This window comes from Oncorhynchus keta, chromosome 21, assembly GCF_023373465.1.
Source record: "Oncorhynchus keta strain PuntledgeMale-10-30-2019 chromosome 21, Oket_V2, whole genome shotgun sequence".
NCBI classification, from domain to species: domain Eukaryota; kingdom Metazoa; phylum Chordata; class Actinopteri; order Salmoniformes; family Salmonidae; genus Oncorhynchus; species Oncorhynchus keta.
Window position 1 is genome coordinate 16773660 of NC_068441.1, and position 21952 is coordinate 16795611.

The window sequence follows — 21952 nt, forward strand, 5'->3', positions numbered from 1 at the left end:
GTGACACACACTCGAAAAAGATCCTAACTGACATTTGCTCTTGTGTTTTTGTTTGTTGCAGGAGAGTCTATGCTCTTCTGGAACACAACACAAGAAGGACTCATTTGGGTATGTCTCCTGGGTAGAGGATAGTATGAGCAATACTAGTGCAACCAGCCAGGTCAGCTCTCCAGGTGAGCTTTTTAATAGTGTTTTCAATACTGCCATAAGGCTTCAAAAGTTTAGTTTGTCATGATGGCCCATCGTCTGCCCGTCCCTGACAGCACCTGCACTGCCCCATCAGACTGAGGGGGGCAAAAGGGTAGAGCTCAAAAGGGCAGAGAGCCGAGACAAGACGGAGATGTCACAGGATAAGTCATCATCGGTAAGATTGGTTATACTATTTTAATAATCAGATCCACTGTAACATCTACGCTCGTTCACTGTACTAGATGTGTACAATGGAATACAATCAAATAGAGATTTCATTCTGCTAACATACAGCACAGGAGGTTGGTGCCACTTTAATTAGGTTTGTCGTAATGGCTGTAGTGGGAAAAGTGAAATGGTATCAAACCCAAACACATGGTTTGATGCCATTCCATTCAGTCCTTTCAGGCCATTATTATGAGCCGTCCTCCCCTCAGCAGCCTCCACTGACATACAGGTATATATTGGTGTTAATAAATGGGCTTATAAATGTATAAACTTACCCTTCATTGTTGTTCAGTAATTGTGGTCTTTGTTAACCTTGTCATTCTCTTTCTGTGTCTGTCTGTGTCCAGAATTGTTAGCCTCTCCCTATTGATCACTACATGGGTGTCCATTAGCAGGTACCTGGAGTTTTCCAAGTCAGTAGATGTAACTAACCATGTGTTACCCATGTCAGTTTTTGGATTGGTTATGTGTGATGACCAGATAGGGTCTGACCCCAGTCTCTCTCTCCACTCACAGCATTCCCATAAGAGGCACCCCCTGCAGGAGATGAAGCAAGCACATGTGTTTTCCACCACAGACGCAGAGGAGGATCAGAGCTAGTTGCTGGGACAGGCAGACCTGGTGTAGGCTGGTCTAGTCTGTACAGCCAGGTCCATGGACATGCACTTACAGCCCTCGCTCATTCCAACTCCATGTGGCTGACTCCCAGCATGCCTAGAGGGGTGAAGGAGAGGAGTGTCCCGCACCCCACCCAAAAGGAATGCCACTCACACAGCATCGCCTCTGGCTGTCGTCTGTTGGCTCGCTTAGCCTGCATCTGTTCATGTGGTTTCTCATTGTATACTCTCCCTTGTCTTCTCAATGGCATTGTTGATTGTTTTGAAGGTCGAAGCAGGGGTGGATCTTATGCATTCAATAGATTGGTTTTGCAGGAGATCCGTTGACCATGTGTGAGGTACAACAGGACATTCTGTTAGGCTAAGGAGGACTGCATGAGGAGGATATAAGGGTGTTGTCCTGTTGCCATTGTGGGAAGAAATTACATTATTGCACCCATCAACCTCACATTCCACCATGATACTGTACATGTGTTACTCTTGGTGTCCTGGATCCTTTTTTGTCACATCAATCCTTGTGTTTCAATTATGAGTGTAATGGTGAGTGTTGACTAGAAACTTTTAGTAAATGTTACATGTTTTTAATAGAAGGTACTTTTGTCATCATGCTGCTGCTGGTTTCAATTTCACTACTTCCCCTGACAAACTGTACAATCACAGTTGATGTTGGAAAATGGAAAATCTTTTACTGACTCAACAATTATGCTCATCCTATTTCATGCCATTTAAGCTGAGCAAAAAACATGAAGTATTGAATTACTGGATAAGGTCCAGTGTCCAAACTAAATGGCTCATCAGTCTTCATCCCTCTTCCATACTGATAATACCGCACAGACATTCCACCAAGGTGACCTAACCAAAGCAGACAGCCTCCAAAGTCAAGCTACTGTCCAGTGACTATAGTCTTCAGCTTTTCTTTAAATCAAGCTTGTGGTTTGGAATAAAGTATGTGTTTGGATGTGTATACAACTGTGCATGGTGTAAATCTGCTTGCAACCCCCAGTCAACTGATACCATGCTCGAAATAGGTGTTGTCCCTGGACTGTTCCTGTGATGTGTTACTCCAAACCAGTCAAATCAGTCAACTTCTCCAAATTCAGTGCACAATGCAGATATACAATCACGTTATCAGTTTCATATAGGTTTTGATTGAGAAAGATGGGGCTACATTGTGTAGATGTGGAAACCTGCACTACGTTTTCAGATTGCTGATAGTTTGAAAATCGGACTTATTTCTAAAAAGAATTACACTGTGACAAGTCTTAATGTTGCCTTTCTGAAGATTGTGTTAAGCTGCTTTGTAGAAGGGTAACCCCCTTCATATAAGGAATCTATCCAACGGTGGACTTTGCCAACTGGAATCTATCACCAACTGGTTTGAATGTAAAACTAAACAGATGTCTATGAATTTGTACATATCTGCTCTCTATGAATGGAACCTGGGTCTTGTGAAACATCTAGACATTTTCTCTCTGATGTATGTGATGAAAATAACTGATATGAAGGCATGGTTTTCATTACTTTTTATTTCAATAAAATTAAGAGCCAATGTGGAATTTAGTTGTGCTTTCTCTGTTGTGACATTAGTACATTCAGTTTTCATACAATCTTTTTGAAATCATTCAGTTGAATCTTAAGGATCCCTGTCTAAGTAACCCTACACCAAAATACAGTTAGTCTTGCATTTAATCATAAAAACACCATTCTGAAGATTACGATGAAACAAAATACTATTAATTGGAAAGATGATAAAGTTTCATCATGTTAACAGAGCCTTTGGAGTCTGTGTGTATTGCACACTAACTCAAAATATATTTAAAAAAAACTTTATCACAAAGGTCTCACTGGTCTTTGTAAAATGCTTGAATTACCAGTAGTTGGATTACACCCTCCGGTGGCTCCAGATTATATTTGCACATTTCTCTGTGGTCCTGTTGTTCTGTTTGTACATGCAAGACATTTGGATTGAGCCCCCAGCCAATTCAAACAACAGATCTAATTTGCAATGTGCTTGATTCAGGTGATTGTATTGCTCTTCTCGTTGACAGTCCGCTTAAGCCCTTGTTCAAGTTCCAAAGTCTTGTTTGTAAATATTGCTTTTCACCCTTTTGTAAATTAAGCCAAATATGTTTAATAAAGATAAAGGTGTAATACGATTGGAGGACTACTGTGGTTGTTTGAAGGTAACTGCTGCTGGTGATTGTTACTGCTGTTTATTTCAAGCATGATTCCCTCTTTCTAACTACAACCGTTCCTTCCCCCCAAATCCTTCACATCTCCAGGTTCCACCACTTGAAGGAGAACGGTTCCCTGCGGACGTTGGAGCCACAGTGAACCTCTCCCAGCAGTTTGTGGTAGGAGGCAAAGTCATCAATGTATGTGCAGCTGAGTCCCAGGCCCCCCATGAGGGAGGTCATCTCTGCCTCCAGGGCACAGCGGCCATCCACCTTGGGCCCAAATGGCTTAGGGATGCCCAGGTTCTTTCCCAACACAATCATGTTTACCTGGAGGTAGAGACATATGCCTCATTTAGGAACTGCCTCTTGGCTAGTAGATGACTTGAACATACTCCTTAATCACATGTAGAAAATCATCAAAAGAACTACAAAGCTGATTTGGCAGCATTTTTGAGAGGTTTGCCATTCTGTAAGAATAATAGGTCCCAAAAAATAAAGTAAGAAGTACTTTGGGTCTGGGTTAGGGGTCAGCATGAGGTGTTCTAGTGTAGAACCAATGTATTCTCACCATGTCTGGGTAGTAGGCCACTGCCCTGTTCTCCATCACATGGAAAAGGATGGGCAGGTCAATGATGTCATCGTCGTCTAGACCCAGCTCCCTCTTCAGGACATCCCTGTTCCAGTCTATACAGCTCTGTAGGGTGGCAGCATGGTTATTATACCAAGCCATGCAAAGCTCTGCTTGCTTCTGAGTAACTAGTCATTCTGGCCTCACCTGGACATAGTTGTTTTCTGCCTTGAGTTTCTCATCACTCAAAATCTCATCTACTGTAATCTCTTCTGCTTCAAGACCTGTGGGATCGAAAAGCTCAAGTTGGTGTTGATGAGTGACAAATACAATTATTAATACAGTGAAACACACACAGACACGCTGAAATGAGTCCCCTAACACAGTGGTTCCCAAACTTTTTATAGTCCCATACCCCTTCAAACATTCAACCTCCAGCTGTGTACCCCATCTAGCACCAGGGTCAGTGCACTCTCAAATATTGATTTTTGACATCATTGTAAGCCTGCCACACACACTATACGATACATTTATTAAACATAAGATTGAGTGCGTTTGTCACAACCCGGCTTGTGGGAAGTGACAAAGAGCTCTTATAGGAACAGGGCACAAATAATAATATAATAATCAATCATTTTGCTCTTTATTTAGACATCTTATTTATAAAACCTTATTTGTTCATCGAAAAATGTGAATAACTCACCAAAGGTTAATGAGATGGGTGTGCTTGAAAGGATACATATAATCTGCAATGTTGGGTTGTATTGGAGAGTCTCAGACTTCAATCATTATCCACACACAGTCTGTGCCTGTATTTAGTTTTAATGCTAGTGAGGGCCGAGAATCTACTCTCCCATAGGTAGGTGGCTGCAAAGGGCATCAGTTTCTTAACAGCACGATTTGCCAAGGCAGAATACTCTGAGCGCAGCCCAATCCAGAAATCTGTCAGTAGCTTCTGATTAAATAACATTTTCACAGAACCGCTTGTTGCAATTTTGATGAGACCTTCTTGTTCAGATATCGGTAATTGGACTGGAGGCAGGGCATGAAAGGGATAACGAATCCAGTTGTTAGTGTCATCCGTTTTGGGAATGTACCTGAGTAATTGCACACCCAGCTCACTCAGGTGCTTCGCTAGATCACATTTGACATTGTCCGTAAGCCTGAGTTCATTTGCACACAAAACATCATACAGCGATGGAAAGACTTTTGTGTTGTCCTTGTTAATGCAGACAGAAGAGCTCCAACTTCTTAATCAGAACCTCAATGTTGTCCTGCACATTGAATATAGATGCGGAGAGTCCCTGTAATCCTAGATTCAGATCAGGTTTGCCTGTCCTAGCCACTCGGTAGCTCACCATATAGGACACTTCTGTCTCCTTCTTATTAATGGTATCTGTTGCTTTTATACATGTCTTACTACTCGAAAGTCATCTTAATTCTTGCTCAAAAAACTCCTGTTGCTTATTTTTCAAAATGGCATGTTTTGTTTCTAAATGTCTGCGCAAGAGTGAAGGTTTGTGAGATAGTACTTCTGCACATATAACACACTGTGGCTGAGGAAATGCACTACTCCCAATATAAGTGAACCCCAAATCAATGTAGTGATCATCATATTTGCGCCTCTTCGTTGGTCCAACGTCCCGGTCTGTTGTTCGGTGCTTTCCTGGGTAAGGGGGAAGTAGCTCTTCAGCTACATCAGATTCAAAACTGTTAGTGTCCATGCTAGCTGGGCTAACAACAAATGTTGAATTACTGATGATAGCATTGGATGTGCTCGTGGAAGCAGAGCAACTTGTGTCGTCGACAGGTGCTTGTAGTAGCAGTACTGCTCGTAGTAGCAGTACTACCAGTAGAGCTGGTATGTGTCTCTATGGACACAGGCCTTGCTTTTTTTAACCATTTATCAATTTTTGAGCAAACGGAATGAGCAGCAGCTACGTTTGGCTACATACGGACCGTTAGTGGAATTGGATTGCGTCCTACCTGACAGGTCGCTCCTACCAGGTGGCATGGCGAGAATCTGTCTCCTCACCACGCGCTCTCACCACTGGTGTCCCCCAGGGCTCTGTTCTAGGCCCTCTCCTATTCTCGCTATACACCAAGTCACTTGGCTCTGTCATAACCTCACATGGTCTCTCCTATCATTGCTATGCAGACGACACACAATTAATCTTCTCCTTTCCCCTTTCTGATGACCAGGTGGCGAATCGCATCTCTGCATGTCTGGCAGACATATCAGTGTGGATGACGGATCACCACCTCAAGCTGAACCTCGGCAAGACGGAGCTGCTCTTCCTCCCGGGAAGGACTGCCCGTTCCATGATCTCGCCATCACGGTTGACAACTCCATTGTGTCCTCCTCCCAGAGCGCTAAGAACCTTGGCGTGATCCTGGACAACACCCTGTCGTTCTCAACTAACATCAAGGCGGTGGCCCGTTCCTGTAGGTTCATGCTCTACAACATCCGCAGAGTACGACCCTGCCTCACACAGGAAGCGGCACAGGTCCTAATCCAGGCACTTGTCATCTCCCGTCTGGATTACTGCAACTCGCTGTTGGCTGGGCTCCTGCCTGTGCCATTAAACCCCTACAACTCATCCAGAACGCCGCAGCCCGTCTGGTTTTCAACCTTCCCAAGTTCTCTCACGTCACCCCGCTCCTCCGCTCTCTCCACTGGCTTCCAGTTGAAGCTCGCATCCGCTACAAGACCATGGTGCTTGCCTACGGAGCTGTGAGGGGAACGGCACCTCAGTACCTCCAGGCTCTGATCAGGCCCTACACCCAAACAAGGGCACTGCGTTCATCCACCTCTGGCCTGCTCGCCTCCCTACCACTGAGGAAGTACAGTTCCCGCTCAGCCCAGTCAAAACTGTTCGCTGCTCTGGCCCCCCAATGGTGGAACAAACTCCCTCACGACGCCAGGACAGCGGAGTCAATCACCACCTTCCGGAGACACCTGAAACCCCACCTCTTTAAGGAATACCTAGGATAGGATAAGTAATCCTTCTCACCCCCCCCCCTTTTAAGATTTAGATGCACTATTGTAAAGTGACTGTTCCACTGGATGTCATAAGGTGAATGCACCAATTTGTAAGTCGCTCTGGATAAGAGCGTCTGCTAAATGACTTAAATGGAATTCCCGCAAGAGAGTAACGGTTAATGTGATTGGATGTTAATTATTTGACTAGGCTACCTGTATTTGACATTGTGGTGTTATTTCTCTGAACACTAGATGGTTTAATTTTATTTTTGGCAGTGAAATGAGGCTACTCAAGCGAGAAAAAAAACAAATGTTTAGCCCTGTTGGAAAATCTAAATGGACTGTTTGAAAATGTCAACGTACCCCCGACGGCATTGCGCGTACGTACCCCAGTTTGGGAATACCCGCCCTAACGGAAGGCCTACCATCAAACATTTTGGCTTGTCCATGCCCGCCATTCTGTAAGCCCCTGAATAGTTTGTAGCTTGCATCGGGGCTGGCGAGCAGAAGCCGGAATCCCTGCAAAGAAAAGGGAGACAAAGAAAACATTGGCAGTGCCCTTCCTTTGACAGCCTGAGAGCTGTACACTATCACATAACCACAGGGCAGCCAAAGTCTGTGTCATGTCCAAGTGCAAATAGATGGGATGAACAATTCTGGTGCTCAAAGGATCTCACTAATTTCTACTCTAAATTACAGAGCAATGTAATTTTACTAGAATTTACTAGAGTGAAAAAAAATGTTTTCCTTGAGAAGATTTGTACCTTTTTGTCCGGAGCTGGGACGAAGGTCATGAATTCATCCACATGCCCAACCAGGAGCCAATCAGAGAACAACGCAATGGGCTCCTGGACTTTCTGGGCCCACAGGAAGTCTTGCACTACTTTAGTCATGTTGCGGCCCTTAGTAGCCCTGAAAAGTCAAACAGCCTTATCACCACTGGCCACAGACTTATTTGAATGTTCCACATACTCACCATTACAATGAAATCCATTATTAATGAATCTTAGGTCATAAGAAACATAAGTAATAAAATGTAGTTTCAAAAGAATAGAATGGCAAATTTAGAGTTTAATTATGTTATACTGGTCTGTGTAGCCTATATACTACATGGCTACGCCATGCATGAAATCAATATTTCTTTTGTTAACTAAAACAGACAAGACACTCTTAGGCTACCCTAATCACAGTCATCACACATAGGCTATTGTATAGTAAGCTAAGAATATAATGAAATACAACACAATAAAATACAAATAACATTTTTCCCACACAACTTGCTTCAAGGCAACATGTGGAACTGCTGTCATAAAAATAAATAAAACAAGATATTTTGAAACAGAGCCCAAGGCAAGCCAGTGCTTTTTAAGCCATGCTTTATCTGTCCTACCCTCATTCCACTTTGTTAGAAAGCAGGCGTAGGGTAGGGTCTTACATTGAAAGTAGGCCATCTTCATATGATACTGATAGAAAATAATAGCAATCTCGTTTTTCAAAAGCATGAGAGCCTCAGGATCCTATTTTCACAACATCTGCGGTACTGAAATAGTTGACCACATGCAAGTAGGCTTTTGCTTCAAATGTAGGCCTATTATAACATTTGGATTACTTTGGGAGTTTCAGTAACCAACAATTCGATGTCTTCAATTGCATTAGCGTATTTTATCCCAGAATTTTCATGATTTAGGAATATTTATTCCCACAGTAATTCTTTATGAATCCATCCAGTGGTGGTTAAGAAAACAGGACATGTGGTGAGCTATGCATAGAGATGGGTGAAGTGACATGCCTTAGTACATTTAAAGCTAAGACTTTACCACAATCATGGCTAGGTCATTTGGCGGAAATAAAAGTAGAGGCTTTGTCACCGGCAATACCTTTCATATATAAATAAAAGTATGCAAAAAGTTGGTAGGATGCTAAAGTTGGCGGGAAAATGTCTTGGTTTGAAAAGTGTATTATGTTACACTCACGTAGGGAAGGCCACTCCAATGATGATCCTACCCAGAGGGTAGTTCTTTCCATTTACAGTGACTGGAGGGCTAACCTCCAGGTTACCAAACGAGTCCAGGCTGCTCACTTCTTTGCCATATGCTGTCCTAGTCACATATCCAAAGTCTTGGCCCTGAGGGCACCAGGTAGAGAGCGGTTAAGACACAGGTCCACCACACCGCTCACATTTCAGAGATAAGAACATTTTAACTCTAGGTGTTGTGAATGCCTTTTCTTACCAGTAGCACATCATAAGGGAAGTCCTGTAGTTCTCCGTCTCGGGGGGAGTCCAAAACAACAGGGAAACGTTGGTGAGGAGAATCAATGTAGCCAAACTCAATCTCATCCTGAGAGAGAAACCTCCATTACATTTTTATACATTTTCTAGAGCAGTTAGAAGCAAGACACTGGTCTTTGTTCTGATGTCTTTCATTTAAAGAAGAGGGTATCTAGAATTTAAATTGACAAAGGTTAGCAGACATATGGAAGAAATGTTGTTTTGATTGAAAACAGGTTGGAATTGTAAAGTGTTCAAATGACAAAGATTTCAAGCACAAAACGGCTTGAAAGATTACAAGCTGAATCACACGGCTTACAGTACCTGCATCCAACGGTCTCCTCTGTTCATATCCTCAGGGCAAATCTTCAGTTTGCACCCACTTTTCTCCACCAGCCTCCTCATTCTCTTTAAGAACTTGTCATTATCAGTTGTGCTGGGTTATGCACAAAAACACTTGTCTCAGTACGTTTACAGCTGGCATCATTATTTCCATCAACATCAATGCCATCATTATACATTTCTTCATCATCATCATTGCCTCTCACCTGCAGACAAAAACCTCTACAGGGTTGAGTGTGTTGGGTGTCATGATCCAGGGAGCCACTCGGAACACCACCCTGTCTGTAAAGATGGGCGTCTCAGGAAAGCCCTGGCAAAAGAAAAAAAAACAAGAGTCCAGGATAGAGATATATAACTTTGGAAGTTTTCAAACTAGAAAATTACATTTATTGAAGTAAATGTGGTGTGCTTGCTCGTCAAAGTATTTATGGTTGTGAAATGGTAGTAATAGTGGTAGTGATGGCAGTAGTAATAGGCTGTGTTAGTTATAGTGACCTATTTTGGGGTGGTTTGTAAGTGTGGAATTATTATAGTAGGTTATAGTGGGCTAATATAGTTGGCTAGGCTAAGTACTATATCATCACACAGCAAGTGGTTTTAAGCTCTCAAAATATTTTAGTTTGAATATTCTGAGAGTTTTGTGGCAGTGATTTCAGTTTAGAATATTGAAGCCTGCATTCCGCCATTTCAATTAATAGGGTTACAACAAGCATTTTAGTTTATGAAGTAGGAATGGTAGCAAAAAGCTGTGTTCAAGAAATCTAAGTTCAGTCAGTCTACCCATGCTAACATTGGGGTTGTGTTTGTAGCTTTAACGGTTAAAGAGCAGAGGCGAATCCAAATAATTCCTATTCAAGCCTATAAGTACATATAAAATGGCTATAGTTCAAAAGCATAAATGGTGTCAAAAAGCTGTATACAAGCACACTATTCCAGATCGGTCTGCACCTTTTAAAGTTTGAATGGTGTTCCTAGGTTAAACGGTAAAGACTAGTTATGACCTGAATTTTTCCCATTCGAGACTATGGCCATTAGATAAGAAGTATGAACAGTTTCTAATGTTGTGCTTTGCTTTCAGCAAGCACACCTAACAAACAAACAATAAAAGTGTTAAATTACACCGTACCTGAGAGCTCGGCTCCAGCATGCTGAGGTTGATGCTGATTAGGCCCTCAAAGTCTTTGTCAGGGAACCTCAGGCCTTCAACGTAAAAGTTCATCTCAGCATTTCCCCAGAGGCAAGGTACCTCCTTGGACAGATCCTCACCTCCCACCACTAGTGGGTAGTCCTTCACAAAGCTCTTGTAAAACAGGTTTTCTGCTGCAGTAAATAATGTTTTAAATGTAAATAATAGGGCTGGCATAAAGCTGCAATATGTAACACTTTGTATGAACTGACAAAATTAACATAGAAATGTGAGTTAAAGATCTGTCATTCTCATTAAAAGCAAGTCTAATAAGCGGTAGATCAGGTCTATGTGCGCTATTTCTATGCTTCATGTTTTAAAGTTTAGTTTTTGCATCTTTTTCTTTCAGTTTTGTACACAAGCTTCAAACAGCTGAAACAACAATATTTTTGGTTATGGAAAATATATTTCCCAGTTGTTTAGATGGTACAAGGATTCTCTACACTATACTTACTTGTTTTGCCACATAAACTGAAATTAACTATTAGAATATTAGCAACCAGGATATGGCATAGTGATCTTTACAAATGCTATCAAGTTAATCACAGGGCGGCATGTAGCCTAGCGGTTAGAGAGGCGAAGCAGCAACCGTAAGTTTGAATCCTGGGTCTGACAGGGATGTGAGCTGGCAACCAGAGGGTTGCTGGTAATCAAAACCTAGATACTGTTGAGCCTTTGAGCAAGGCACTTAACCTCCCACAACACCTGCTACACAGGCACCCAGTGTGGTTCCAACATGTATGTGTCTCTTTCAGAGACAGAGGGATCAACAAAGAAAAATAGGTTGGACCTGAACTCGATCGCAAATTCAGAATTTGCGCCAATTAATCTGTCATTTAAAAATGTTTATACAAAAAACATTGCAAGAATATTGACATCTTGATTTTGTCTTAATTGTCTTAAGTAACGTTTAGCAAATTGGGGTAAAATGATAAAGCACACTTTCTTTAACCTCTAACCTCCGATTAATATAATATTCAGCCATAAAACTGTAATTGTACATCACGTGTCCAACTCATTCCACAGAGGGCCGAGTGTCTGCGGGTTTTCGTTCCTGCCTTGTACTTGAATTATGAATTAAGGTCACAAATTAGTTAGGAACTCCCCTCACCTGGTTGTCTAGTTCTTAATTTTCAGGAAAAAAATAAAAGCAGCAAACAACAGGCCCTCCATGGAATGTGTTTGACACTCCTGTTGTACATGCATGGACAGCCACACACACCACATACAAGATCTTAACAGACTGGACTCATTACATCATTTATTTGACTCACTCAGGGTTTGGTGCATGCCTGTTGTGGACCTGGTCCTGAAGACCCTCACACACTCTGCATCACCCTGGGAGATGTGCATGGTCAGCTTGTAGCCTTCTGGGAGCTTGGCAGGGCCACTGGTCCGCAGCACCATGGGGGACATATCTTTAAGATCTGACATATCAAAATATTGGAATTATTGCACATCAACCACACAATTATTGCACAATTGTCAGCCCATCAACCACACAAGACACAGGGATCCATCTAATCAAACAAGACACTCCTAGCTCAGGAATGTTGTATTTAGCCAACACAAACATAACTGCTGCTCCTCTCTAATGAATCCACACAAGAGACCTGCAGCCTTTAAATGTGTATTTATTGCAATGCCTGCAAGCACTGTCAGCAAGGCTGTCAGCTCAGTAGACCAGGATGACTTGGATGTTGTTATACCTGAGACTCTGGTGACCTCAGCATGCTCACTGTCCAGGCTCTTCTGAGAGGTGTATTCTGAGTCACAGTTGACCAGTAGGATGGCACCGTGGCCATTAGGCCCCCACATCCAGGATCCCTGAAGAGAGATGAACAATCTCATTCAGGGACAAACAAACACTTCTGTGTCAACTTAGCTTTTCCCAATTTGTTTGCAAGAGGTTAGATTACATTTACAGCTGAGTGGAAAAGTACAACGTTTTAATTTCCTATGAATACATTGACAATCTTCCAGGATTATAGCATGAACACTAGTCTTCTGACATGCCTATTCATGTTAGAGCGTCTCCTGTGTCGTGCTGTGTTAGGAGACAGAGATAGTGACATCTGTGCTGAAAGCGACCAGCCTGGACAAACCCTGCAGATATAACTAACCTTGTTGGGGTTGTTCCTCTCCACCTGGCCATCTCGATCAGCATCAACATCCAGGGAGATCTCTGTAAGATAGACAGGGCCTCTGTGCCATTGAAGCTCATAAGCTGCTTTGGGTCTAGAATAGACCAATGAAATATACCTTAAAGGGGCCATCTGCAGTTCAAATAGTAGACCTTACGCTAATGAGGTTATATTCTTCAAGAATCGATGGATATACAGTATTTCATTATTTTAAAAGATCCATAAATGGATGTAGCAATCGAAGACTTTCTCTAACACGAAAATGTACACCCGACAGATTTACAGTACAAAAGGTATGGTATTAACGGGGTCAGAGTCATTTATATGTGTTTGATCTCCGGTTATCAGCATGACATTACATACCAAAAGCAGTGAGGTGAACGACAGCTTTACCCAACACCTCCGTCTTCTTTCCATAATACATGACCGATAGCTGCAACAAAGGAGAACATTTACAAAGTCACAGGTAAAGTAATAACATCTCTAGACCAAAGCAGTGGTTGTGTTTTGATGGGGGTCTTCAATGTCATATTCCTATCCAGATATGTACAGTATATTACTTCAGTGGAGAATCTGGACACCCGGCCCATTTTGGAATCGGCACTGGCTTAACATAACCCTGGAGTCCCTTATCACCCTCTGAACCTTTCACCTATTACTACCTGTCAGGGCAAGGAGATTGAGGTTGTAACCTCATATAAATATCTTGGAATTTTAATTGATGACGGCCTCTTTTAAATTGCATATTCAACAACTTACAAAAAAATTGAAGCTGAAATTGGGATTTTATTTTAGGAATAAGGCCTGTTTTTCTTTTGAAGCCAGAAGGAGGCTAGTATCAGCTACATTTATGCCTTTACTAGACTATGGGGATATTTTATATATGAATGCTTCCACTCAGTGTTTGAGATCAGTTGACACTCTTTACCATGGCACTTTGAGATTTATTTTAAACTGCAAAACCCTTACGCACCACTGCACTTTGTATACCAGGGTTGGCTGGCCTTCTCTAGTCACTCGTAGGCTCAGTCACTGGTATACTTTTATTTACAAAGCCATTTTGGGTTTACTACCTTTTTATTTGTGCATTTTTATTGTTCAGAAATGTGGTGGGTACTCTCTTCGTTCGCTGGACTTTAACCTCCTAACTGTTCCAAATGTCTGAACTGAATTTGGTAAAAGGGCGTTTATGTACTCTGCGCCATCGTCTTGGAACACCTTACAAAATACTTTTAAACTGGAAAAACTTGTCCCGATTGGTGTTTTTAAATCACTGATGAAGGATTGAGAGGCTGATTCCCTAACCTGTCAATGTTTTTAATTTTCTGTTTTATACTCTTGTGAATTCAATAGTTTTTACTAGATTACTTGTAGTTTCATGTTGTCTGTCTAATTTTTTTGTAATGACTTGGTGCTGCCTATCTTGGCCAGCGCGCTCTTGAAAAAGAGATTTTAATCTCAATGAGCCCTTCCTGGTTAAATAAAGGTTAACTAAAAAATCAATAGGACTTTCACTGTGGTGTACCACTTCACTTTCCAAAGTTTGACATTTCTCTGGTATCAAGTTGAGACAGGGCCATATTGGCATTATTTCCATGTGGTTTGCACGCCACTCTTGAGGAGCTGTGGATACTTGTCTTAATTAAATACTTCCCTGCAGCATGTTCAGTCACAAGAGGGAATAGCCAACTCTGGATTATTTTAATATGATTTCACATACTGACGTCTCAGGGTCGTTTTCATGGCTGTGCCTGTGGCCTACTTTACCTTGCTATCATTTTCCACTTCGCTAGCAGTGTCCATGGTGAGAAGAAGCACTGTATTCCCATTTAAAGGGGTGGGGATTGGTCCACTCTTCGCTGGGGGTGGGGTAATCCTGTACTGCACGTTGGGGCTGCATTTCACAGAGAAGTACGTGGAGCTGGGAGGGGCACTCCTAGGGGAAAAACAAATACATGTGACAGTTACATGTCACATCCTGAAGCTTTGCTTGCACAAATCTATAGCAATAACAGAGACAACACAATTTATTTATTTTTATTTCACCTTTATTTAACCAGGTAGGCCAGTTGAGAACAAGTTCTCATTTACAACTGCGACCTGGCCAAGATAGAGCAAAGCAGTGCGACAAAAACAACAGTTACACACAAACAAATGTACAGTCAACAACACAAAAGAAAAGGAATATAAGAGAACAAGTGCAGTGGACCATCAGCAGTGAGTACAGTTCATAATCTCCTATTTCCAGAGGCAACGGGTGGTAGTGCTAGTTCTACAGTCATCGTAGAGGTATGATGGCGTCTACATCCCTCTAAAATGAGTAACATACCAAAGGGGGAGAAATACTGGACTGTCAACCAACACTAGTATAATTTCACAAGAATACTGGCAATAAGGATGTACTTACAGTATATATATCTATGTATCAAACTACATCTCAAGGTGTTTATACTAAGTATACACCTGTTTATAAACATTAAGCTTGGGCTGTAAAACCTAATACCTGAAGTCCAGGGCTCCAGGCTGGACCAGGGAGTTGGTCCATGCTAGAGGTCGGCCGATTAATCGGAATGGCCGATTAATTAGGGCCGATTTCAAGTTTTCATAACAATCGGAAATCTGTATTTTTGGACACCGATTTGCCCGTTTAATTTATTTATTTGTTTACACCTTTATTTAATCTTTATTTAACTAGGCAAGTCAGTTAAGAACACATTCTTATTTTCAATGGCAGCCTAGGAACGGTGGGTTAACTGCCTCCTTCATGGGCAGAACGACAGATTTTCTCATTGTCAGCTCGGGGGATCCAATCTTGCAAATTTACAGTTAACTCGTCCAATGCTCTAACCACCTGCCTTTCATTGCACTCCACGAGGAGACTGCCTGTTACGCGAATGCAGTAAGCCAAGGTAAGATGCTAGCTAGCATTAAACTTATCTTATAAAAAACAATCAATCAATCAATCAATCATAATCACTAGTTAACTACACATGGTTGATGATATAACTAGTTTATCTAGCGTGTCCTGCGTTGCATATAATCTGACTGAGAATACAAGCATACAAGTATCTGACTGAGCGGTGGTAGGCAGCAGGCTCGTAAGCATTCATTCAAACAGCACTTTCGTGCGTTTTGCCAGCCGCTCTTCGTTGTGTGTCAAGCATTGCGCTGTTTATGACTTCAAGCCTATCAACTCCCGAGATTAGGCTGGTGTAACAGATGTGAAATGGCTAGCTAGTTAGCGGGGTGCACGCTAATAGCATTTCAAATGTTACTCGCTCTGAGACTTGGAGTGGTTGTTCCCCTTGCTCTGCATGGGTAACACTGCTTCGAGGGTGGCTGTTGTTGTTGTGTTCCTGGTTCGAGCCCAGGGAGGAGCGAGGAGAGGGACGGAAGCTATACTGTTGCACTGGCAATACTAAAGTCCCTTCTCACCTCATTTGCTCACATTGTATATAGACTTGTTTATACTGTATTATTGACTGTATGTTTGTTTTACTCCATGTGTAACTCTGTGTCGTTGTATCTGTCGAACTGCTTTGCTTTATCTTGGCCAGGTCGCAATTGTAAATGAGAACTTGTTCTCAACTTGCCTACCTGGTTAAATAAAGGTGAAATAAATAAAAAATAAATTAAATAAGAACATCCAATAGTCAAGGTTAATGAAATACAAGTGGTATAGAGGGAAATAGTCCTATAATAACTACAACCTAAAACATCTTACCTGGGAACATTGAAGACTCATGTTAAAAGGAACCACCTACTTTCATATGTTCTCATGTTCTGAGCAAGGAACTTAAACGTTAGCTTTCTTACATGGCACATATTGCACTTTTACTTTCTTCTCCAACACTTTTTTTTGCAATATTTAAACCAAATTGAACATGTTTCATTATGTATTTGAGGCTAAACTGATTTTATTGATGTATTATATTGAGTTAAAATAATTGTTAATTCAGTATTGTTGTAATTGTCATTATTACAAATACATGTAAAAAATAATAATAATAACAATAATAATAATAATAATATTTTTAAAAACAGCCAATTAATCGGTGTCGGCTTTTTTTTGTCCTCCAATAATCGGTATCAGCGTTGAAAACTTCTTCTTTTTTTATCGAATAGAAATGTCCCTTGAGAGGAAGCATTTCGTTTTTACACACACCATTGTTATGAAACCATCTGTATCTGCTGTGTAATAATATCTTGTGGAGTCTCCGATATACTAACCACAGCCTCAGAGGTACGACAGTTCCACAATATTGTAGCGAACTTAACTCAACACCTAGCAAGCTCATCAACAGGTTCTTACCTCTTGGTGTAACGGTTAACGTGTTGGCTTGACAGTCGCTGGACCTAGGTTCAAATCCCAGTTGGTATTCCCTACGATAGGTTTAATTTTTCAGAATGGTGGTTTGTGTTGGGCTTAACACTCTTTACTATTCTGTTAACGTCAAAATCATAGGCCATAATTGTTCATAACACTTCTAATTCAGTTGCACTGTATCTTTGCCCTTGATTGGCAAGACTGGTGTCATATGAATTGGCAGCTTGTAAGAATAACAAAAGAGTCTGTTGACTAGCATAAAGACATCACTAATGTAGACTCCATCTTAAGAACATGTGGTCCGACTCCTCCGCTGAATACAAATGCCATCCACAAACAGTACTTTCAGTGCGATAGAGGGAATGATCCAACTATTTATGCAGTTGGAATATCCCAAATATATGACAACAAAATCAGTTGATCATGTCGCCTAATTAGTCATTTGAAAACATATCATCATCATTTGATATAACTTCTCAGGCTAATGAAATGTAAATAATGGCACCACCACTTTACATGAGACTAATTGTCTATAGTAACTATTCCAATCTTGTGTGCCATCTTAATTTTACTCATAGCTGAATAATAAAACAAATGGGATACATTTTTTCCACAAACAATAACAGAGATGATTGTATATTAGCCTAAAATCAACCATTTTTACCAACGCATGACATTAGTAAATATTTTTAATCCAATTCAAATGAATGAATAAATAAAACACGACAACCCATATTTGAGCACATGGGCAGTTCGGTGCAAGACGACCGTTAGAGCCGATGACGTGTTAGACCCGAAGACGTGCTTCTACGCATGAGTTTAACTAGCCAAAGTCACCATGACATTACCTATAAATGTGATCAGGGATTTCTATTGGAGAAGCAGTTTTAGCCCACATTCATACTGTACTGTCTTTGATTGTATCTTAAAGCTACAATACGTAACTTTTTGGGTGTCCCGAACAAATGCACATAGAAATATGAGCTATAGATCTGTCATTCTCATTGAAAGCAAGTCTAAGAACTCGTAGAGCTTGCTCACGAGCTTCAAAAACAGCTGAAAATAAAATATTTTTGGTTATGGAAAATATATTTCACAGCTGTTTAGATGGTACAATGATTCTCTACACTACCCATATGGGAAAGTAATATGGCAATATATGTATATTACTTATACTGTATGTTTTATATTGGCATATATTGTGGAAACATATGCCCATATATGCTTATATACTGTATGTATTGTGGCAGACGACAGTGAGAGGAGAGGAGGTTATTGAGGGGAGATATTTTGCACCCCGCGCCTTATATGGACTTCCTGCCCCAACGAGGCCAGGGAGTGCTTGGGGATAAAGGAGGAATCAGCCTGAACAAAGTGCTATATGAAGAGAGGGAGTAGAGAGAATGATATCTGTGGGATTACCTGTTGTGACCTGGACTGTCTGATTATTTGGGCTGCAATTTGAGGCTGGTAACTAATGAACTTATCCTCTGCAGCAGAGTTAACTCTGTCTTTCCTGTGGCGATCCTCATGCGAGCCAGTTTCATCATAGTGCTTGATGGGTTTTTGTGACTGCACTTGAAGAAACTTTCAAAGTTATTGACATGTTCTGTATTGACTGACCTTCGTGTCTTAAAGTAATGGACTAATTTATTTGCTTATTTGAGCTGTTCTTGCCATAATATGGACATGGTATTTTACCAAATAGGGCTATCTTCTGTGTAATACCCCTACCTTGTCACAACTGATTGGCTCAAATGCATTATCTAAAGAAATTCCACAATTGAACTTTTAACAAGGCACACCTGTTAATTGAAATGCATTCCAGGTTGACGCTGGTTGAGAGAATACCAAGAGTGTGCAAAGCTGTCAAGGCAAAGGGTGGCTACTTTGAAGAATCTCAATATGTTTTGATATAACACCTAGGTTACTACATGATTCCATGTGTTTTCTATTCTACAATGTAGAAAATAGTACAAATAAAGAAACCCTTAAATTAGGTTAACTTGGCTGGTACTTTTTTTGTATGGGAGTGTAAGATGTGTGTTAAAATACACCACATTTAAAATATTTCACGTTCATATGGTTTATAATTAAATCACTTGGCCACATTACTTTTCCGTATGGGTATACTTGCTTGTCACAATTTCAATGTCTGAACTAAAACCATTTTTAGCAACGAGGAAATGACGGCACGATCCCTGTATAGTGCACCTTTTAATTGCATCGTAGCATAGCCATCTAGCTTACAATTTCGTTAACGAAATACGGCAATACGGATTTATGCCGCGTTCATGTGATATTCGGAACAAGGAAACCGGGGACAAACTGGGCTACTGTTAATTCAAAGGTAATTCAAAGGTAATCCAATTGTCACATGCGCCGAATACAACTGGTGTAGACTATACTGTGAAATACTTGGCTTACCAGCCCTTAATAATAGGGCTACCCAGCTACTACCGCCTGAAGAGACAATTCTGGGTCGGGTAGCATGGACACATACCTGTCCAGGTTCACTTTCAACACTGTGCCGACGACGTAAAGAGCCCTCAAAGTTTTCTCAGTGTCGAGGCGAAATGTCCGTTGGTACATCTGGTCTACCGGCTTGTTGGTGGCTATTCTATTAAAGTGCTGAAAGAGATTAGGGTGCCCGGTCAAAGAAACTTGCTCCTGGGAAACATTCATGGTGATAGGCTACGTTGCAGTGAATCCGAATTATGGAATGAGACATGGCGGTGTAGTGTATACAGGTCTAAGGATTGGCCCTATTGTTGGGGGGGTGTTTTCCTGCATGTAATTTGAGGCAGATGAGGCTGCAATTACCCAGCAAACCGAATGTATGCCAATTTGCATGAATCCTCTAGTCTAGAGTATGATGGTGTACGCAACAATTGGATGTGCATTCCACCACCACCTGTGCGGGTGGATAATAAGGATCCCAAAAATAAAATTAATGTGGCTAAAATTGCATTTGTCACATGTGTCGAATACAACCGGTGCAGACCTTAACGGGAAATGATTACTTACAAGCCATTAACCAACAATGCAGTTTATGTATTTTTGTTAATTCACCTTTATTTAGCCAGGTAGGCAAGTTGAGAACAAGTTCTCATTTACACCTGCGACCTGGCCAAGATTAAACAAAGCAGTGTGTGACAGAGTTAAACATGGAATGGAAAAAACAAAAAATACAGTCAACACAATAGAAAAAAAGAAGTCTATATACAGTGTGTGCAAATGAGGTGAGGTAAAGGCAATAAATAGGCCATAGTGGCAAAATTATTACAATTTAGCAATTAAGCACTGGTGTGATAGATGTGTAGAAGGTGAATGTGCAAGTAGAGATACTGGGGTGCAAAGGAGCAACAAACAAAAAAATAGTATGGGGATGAGGTAGTTGGATGGGCTATTTACTGATGGGCTATGTACTGGTGCAGTGATCTGTGAGCTGCTCTGACAGCTGGTGCTTAAAGTTAGTGAGGGAAATGTCTCCAGCTTCAGTGATTTTTCTTTGCAATTCATTCCCGTAATTGGCAAGCAGAGAACTGGAAGGGAAAGCGGCCAAAGGAGAAACTGGCTTTGGGGGTGACCAGTGAAATATGACTGCTGGAGCGGTGCTATGGGTGGGTGCTGCTTTCCTTTAATTTCTTAAGGTATCTATAGACTCTTTTCCTTTTAATCGGGCTGTTAAGACCTTTTATGTTGAATGTGACATCTTGCTCTGACTAGCTAAACCTTGGTGTAAACTAAAACCTGCGAGCTCTCTAAGTTGAAAACAAAAGTTGTGAATAGACATTTGACTGAATATTTACTGCCCACGGTAAGGGCTGCTTAAGTCTCTTTTCAGAAGAGAAACATAAATGGCGGGGAAAGCAGTCCTATCCGGGAAAAAGCTGACCCTCTTGCCATTGATGGTTATGTCCCCTTTGGCTCTTGCAGTATCTTCTCTCTGTCTTGGAAACGGAGGAACCCGATCAGGACGGCCCGTGGGGGCTCATCTGGCCGGGGGTTTCGGCACTGATGTTCTGTGGGCGCATTCGATTTCCAGCGGCTTAGTGAAGTAGATTATGCCTAGGACATCAGGGTTCCATTGAATGAAGAAACGGACCGAGTCACGGCCCTCTCTGTCCTCTTTCAATCCAGCCACACGGATATTACTACGTCTGCTCTGGTTCTCCAGCTGGTCTACATTGTTTTGAGGTTGGCATTGTCCTTCTGCAGTTGTATCAGAACCTGGTCATGTCGACCGATGGTATCTTCAACTGTGCTAATGCGCAACTCAGCCTCAGTCGTTCTCAAAAGGAGATCATTCATGGAGGATTTTTGGGTCGTCAATGGAAGAATGGAGTTAAGCCGATTTCTTGTCAATTTTCATAGACCATTGTTACCATCCTGAATTTCCCGGAGGAGAGTAGCCAGCATGTCAGCAGGCTCGCAAGAGTCTGGAACTGTCGTCTGAGTTATGAGGGCTAATGCTAATCTTGCTAGCTGTAGCATTATCGTTATCTTAGGAATCAACAATGTTTTGGTTGTCCTTCTTGCCTCACGGTAGGAGGTCCATGGCTCTTTGGGAAGGTAAGTATTTGACAATTTATCAGCCGATGTTAGAATATTGTTTCAACGTTGTTATTTAGGTAATAATAGAATAACTTTGAAGAGCTCGGTTTGTCAACGTCTACTCAGCGGCATCACGTGCTCCCGATGTCCACATATTCTAAGTCAGTACCGTCCAGAGTAGTGATAATGGACGGGCAGACGGGTGCTGGTAGCAATCGGTTGAAGAGCATGCATTTAATTTTACTTGCATTTAAGTTAAGTTGAAGGCCACGGAAGGAAAGTTGTATTTATTTTTATCTTCATTTAACTAGGCAAGTCAGTTAAGAACAAATTCTTATTTTCTATGACGGCCTAGGAACAGTGGG

The 21952-nt window shown here is 41.5% G+C and overlaps 2 protein-coding genes across 15 annotated transcripts in view; one reads left to right on the top strand and one right to left on the bottom strand.

The window, feature by feature from the left end:
- The window catches only part of LOC118400184 (rap1 GTPase-activating protein 1-like), a 160038-nt gene extending 156848 nt beyond the window's left edge, over nucleotides 1-3190 (top strand). For 11 of the 13 annotated variants that reach the window (XM_052473380.1, XM_052473382.1, XM_052473384.1 and 8 more), the window contains 3 exons: nucleotides 62-173; nucleotides 264-364; nucleotides 934-3190. In XM_052473380.1, coding sequence (XP_052329340.1) covers nucleotides 62-173; nucleotides 264-364; nucleotides 934-1017 — 297 coding nt within the window. In that variant the 3' untranslated portion in view covers nucleotides 1018-3190. Of the gene's footprint in view, nucleotides 1-61; nucleotides 174-263; nucleotides 365-764; nucleotides 831-933 lie in introns of all 13 variants that reach the window. The other 2 variants (XR_008074200.1, XM_052473378.1) reach the window with 2 other exon arrangements.
- LOC118400185 (protein-arginine deiminase type-2-like) lies at nucleotides 2891-19824 on the bottom strand. Of its 2 annotated transcripts, none has more exons than XM_035796771.2 (16): nucleotides 19534-19824; nucleotides 14471-14639; nucleotides 13067-13136; nucleotides 12683-12744; nucleotides 12269-12386; nucleotides 11834-11986; nucleotides 10500-10690; nucleotides 9580-9683; nucleotides 9356-9467; nucleotides 8994-9101; nucleotides 8736-8887; nucleotides 7527-7674; nucleotides 7188-7281; nucleotides 3987-4063; nucleotides 3780-3905; nucleotides 2891-3538 (listed from the first exon to the last, which is right to left on the bottom strand). In XM_035796771.2, the coding sequence occupies exons 1-16, from the start codon at nucleotides 19713-19715 to the stop codon at nucleotides 3305-3307; spliced, it is 2100 nt and encodes a 699-aa protein (XP_035652664.1). In that variant the 5' UTR covers nucleotides 19716-19824; the 3' UTR covers nucleotides 2891-3304. The 2 variants fall into 2 exon arrangements, with proteins under 2 accessions (XP_035652664.1, XP_035652663.1); XM_035796770.2 differs by having other exon boundaries at nucleotides 10500-10693; nucleotides 19534-19820.
- Nucleotides 19825-21952: the final 2128 nt, after the last annotated feature.

What these genes read in the sequence shown, in the direction of transcription:
- LOC118400185 (XM_035796770.2), bottom strand. Translation starts at nt 19,715, where the DNA reads ATGAATGTTTCCCAGGAGCAAGTTTCTTTGACCGGGCACCCTAATCTC. An exon ending in ATTGGAGTGGCCTTCCCTAC is followed by an intron (nt 7,675 to 8,735) that starts GTGAGTGTAACA and finishes TTGACTTTTCAG; the next exon opens with GGCTACTAAGGGCCGCAACA. An exon ending in ACAAGCCAAAATGTTTGATG is followed by an intron (nt 4,064 to 7,187) that starts GTAGGCCTTCCG and finishes TCGATCCCACAG; the next exon opens with GTCTTGAAGCAGAAGAGATT.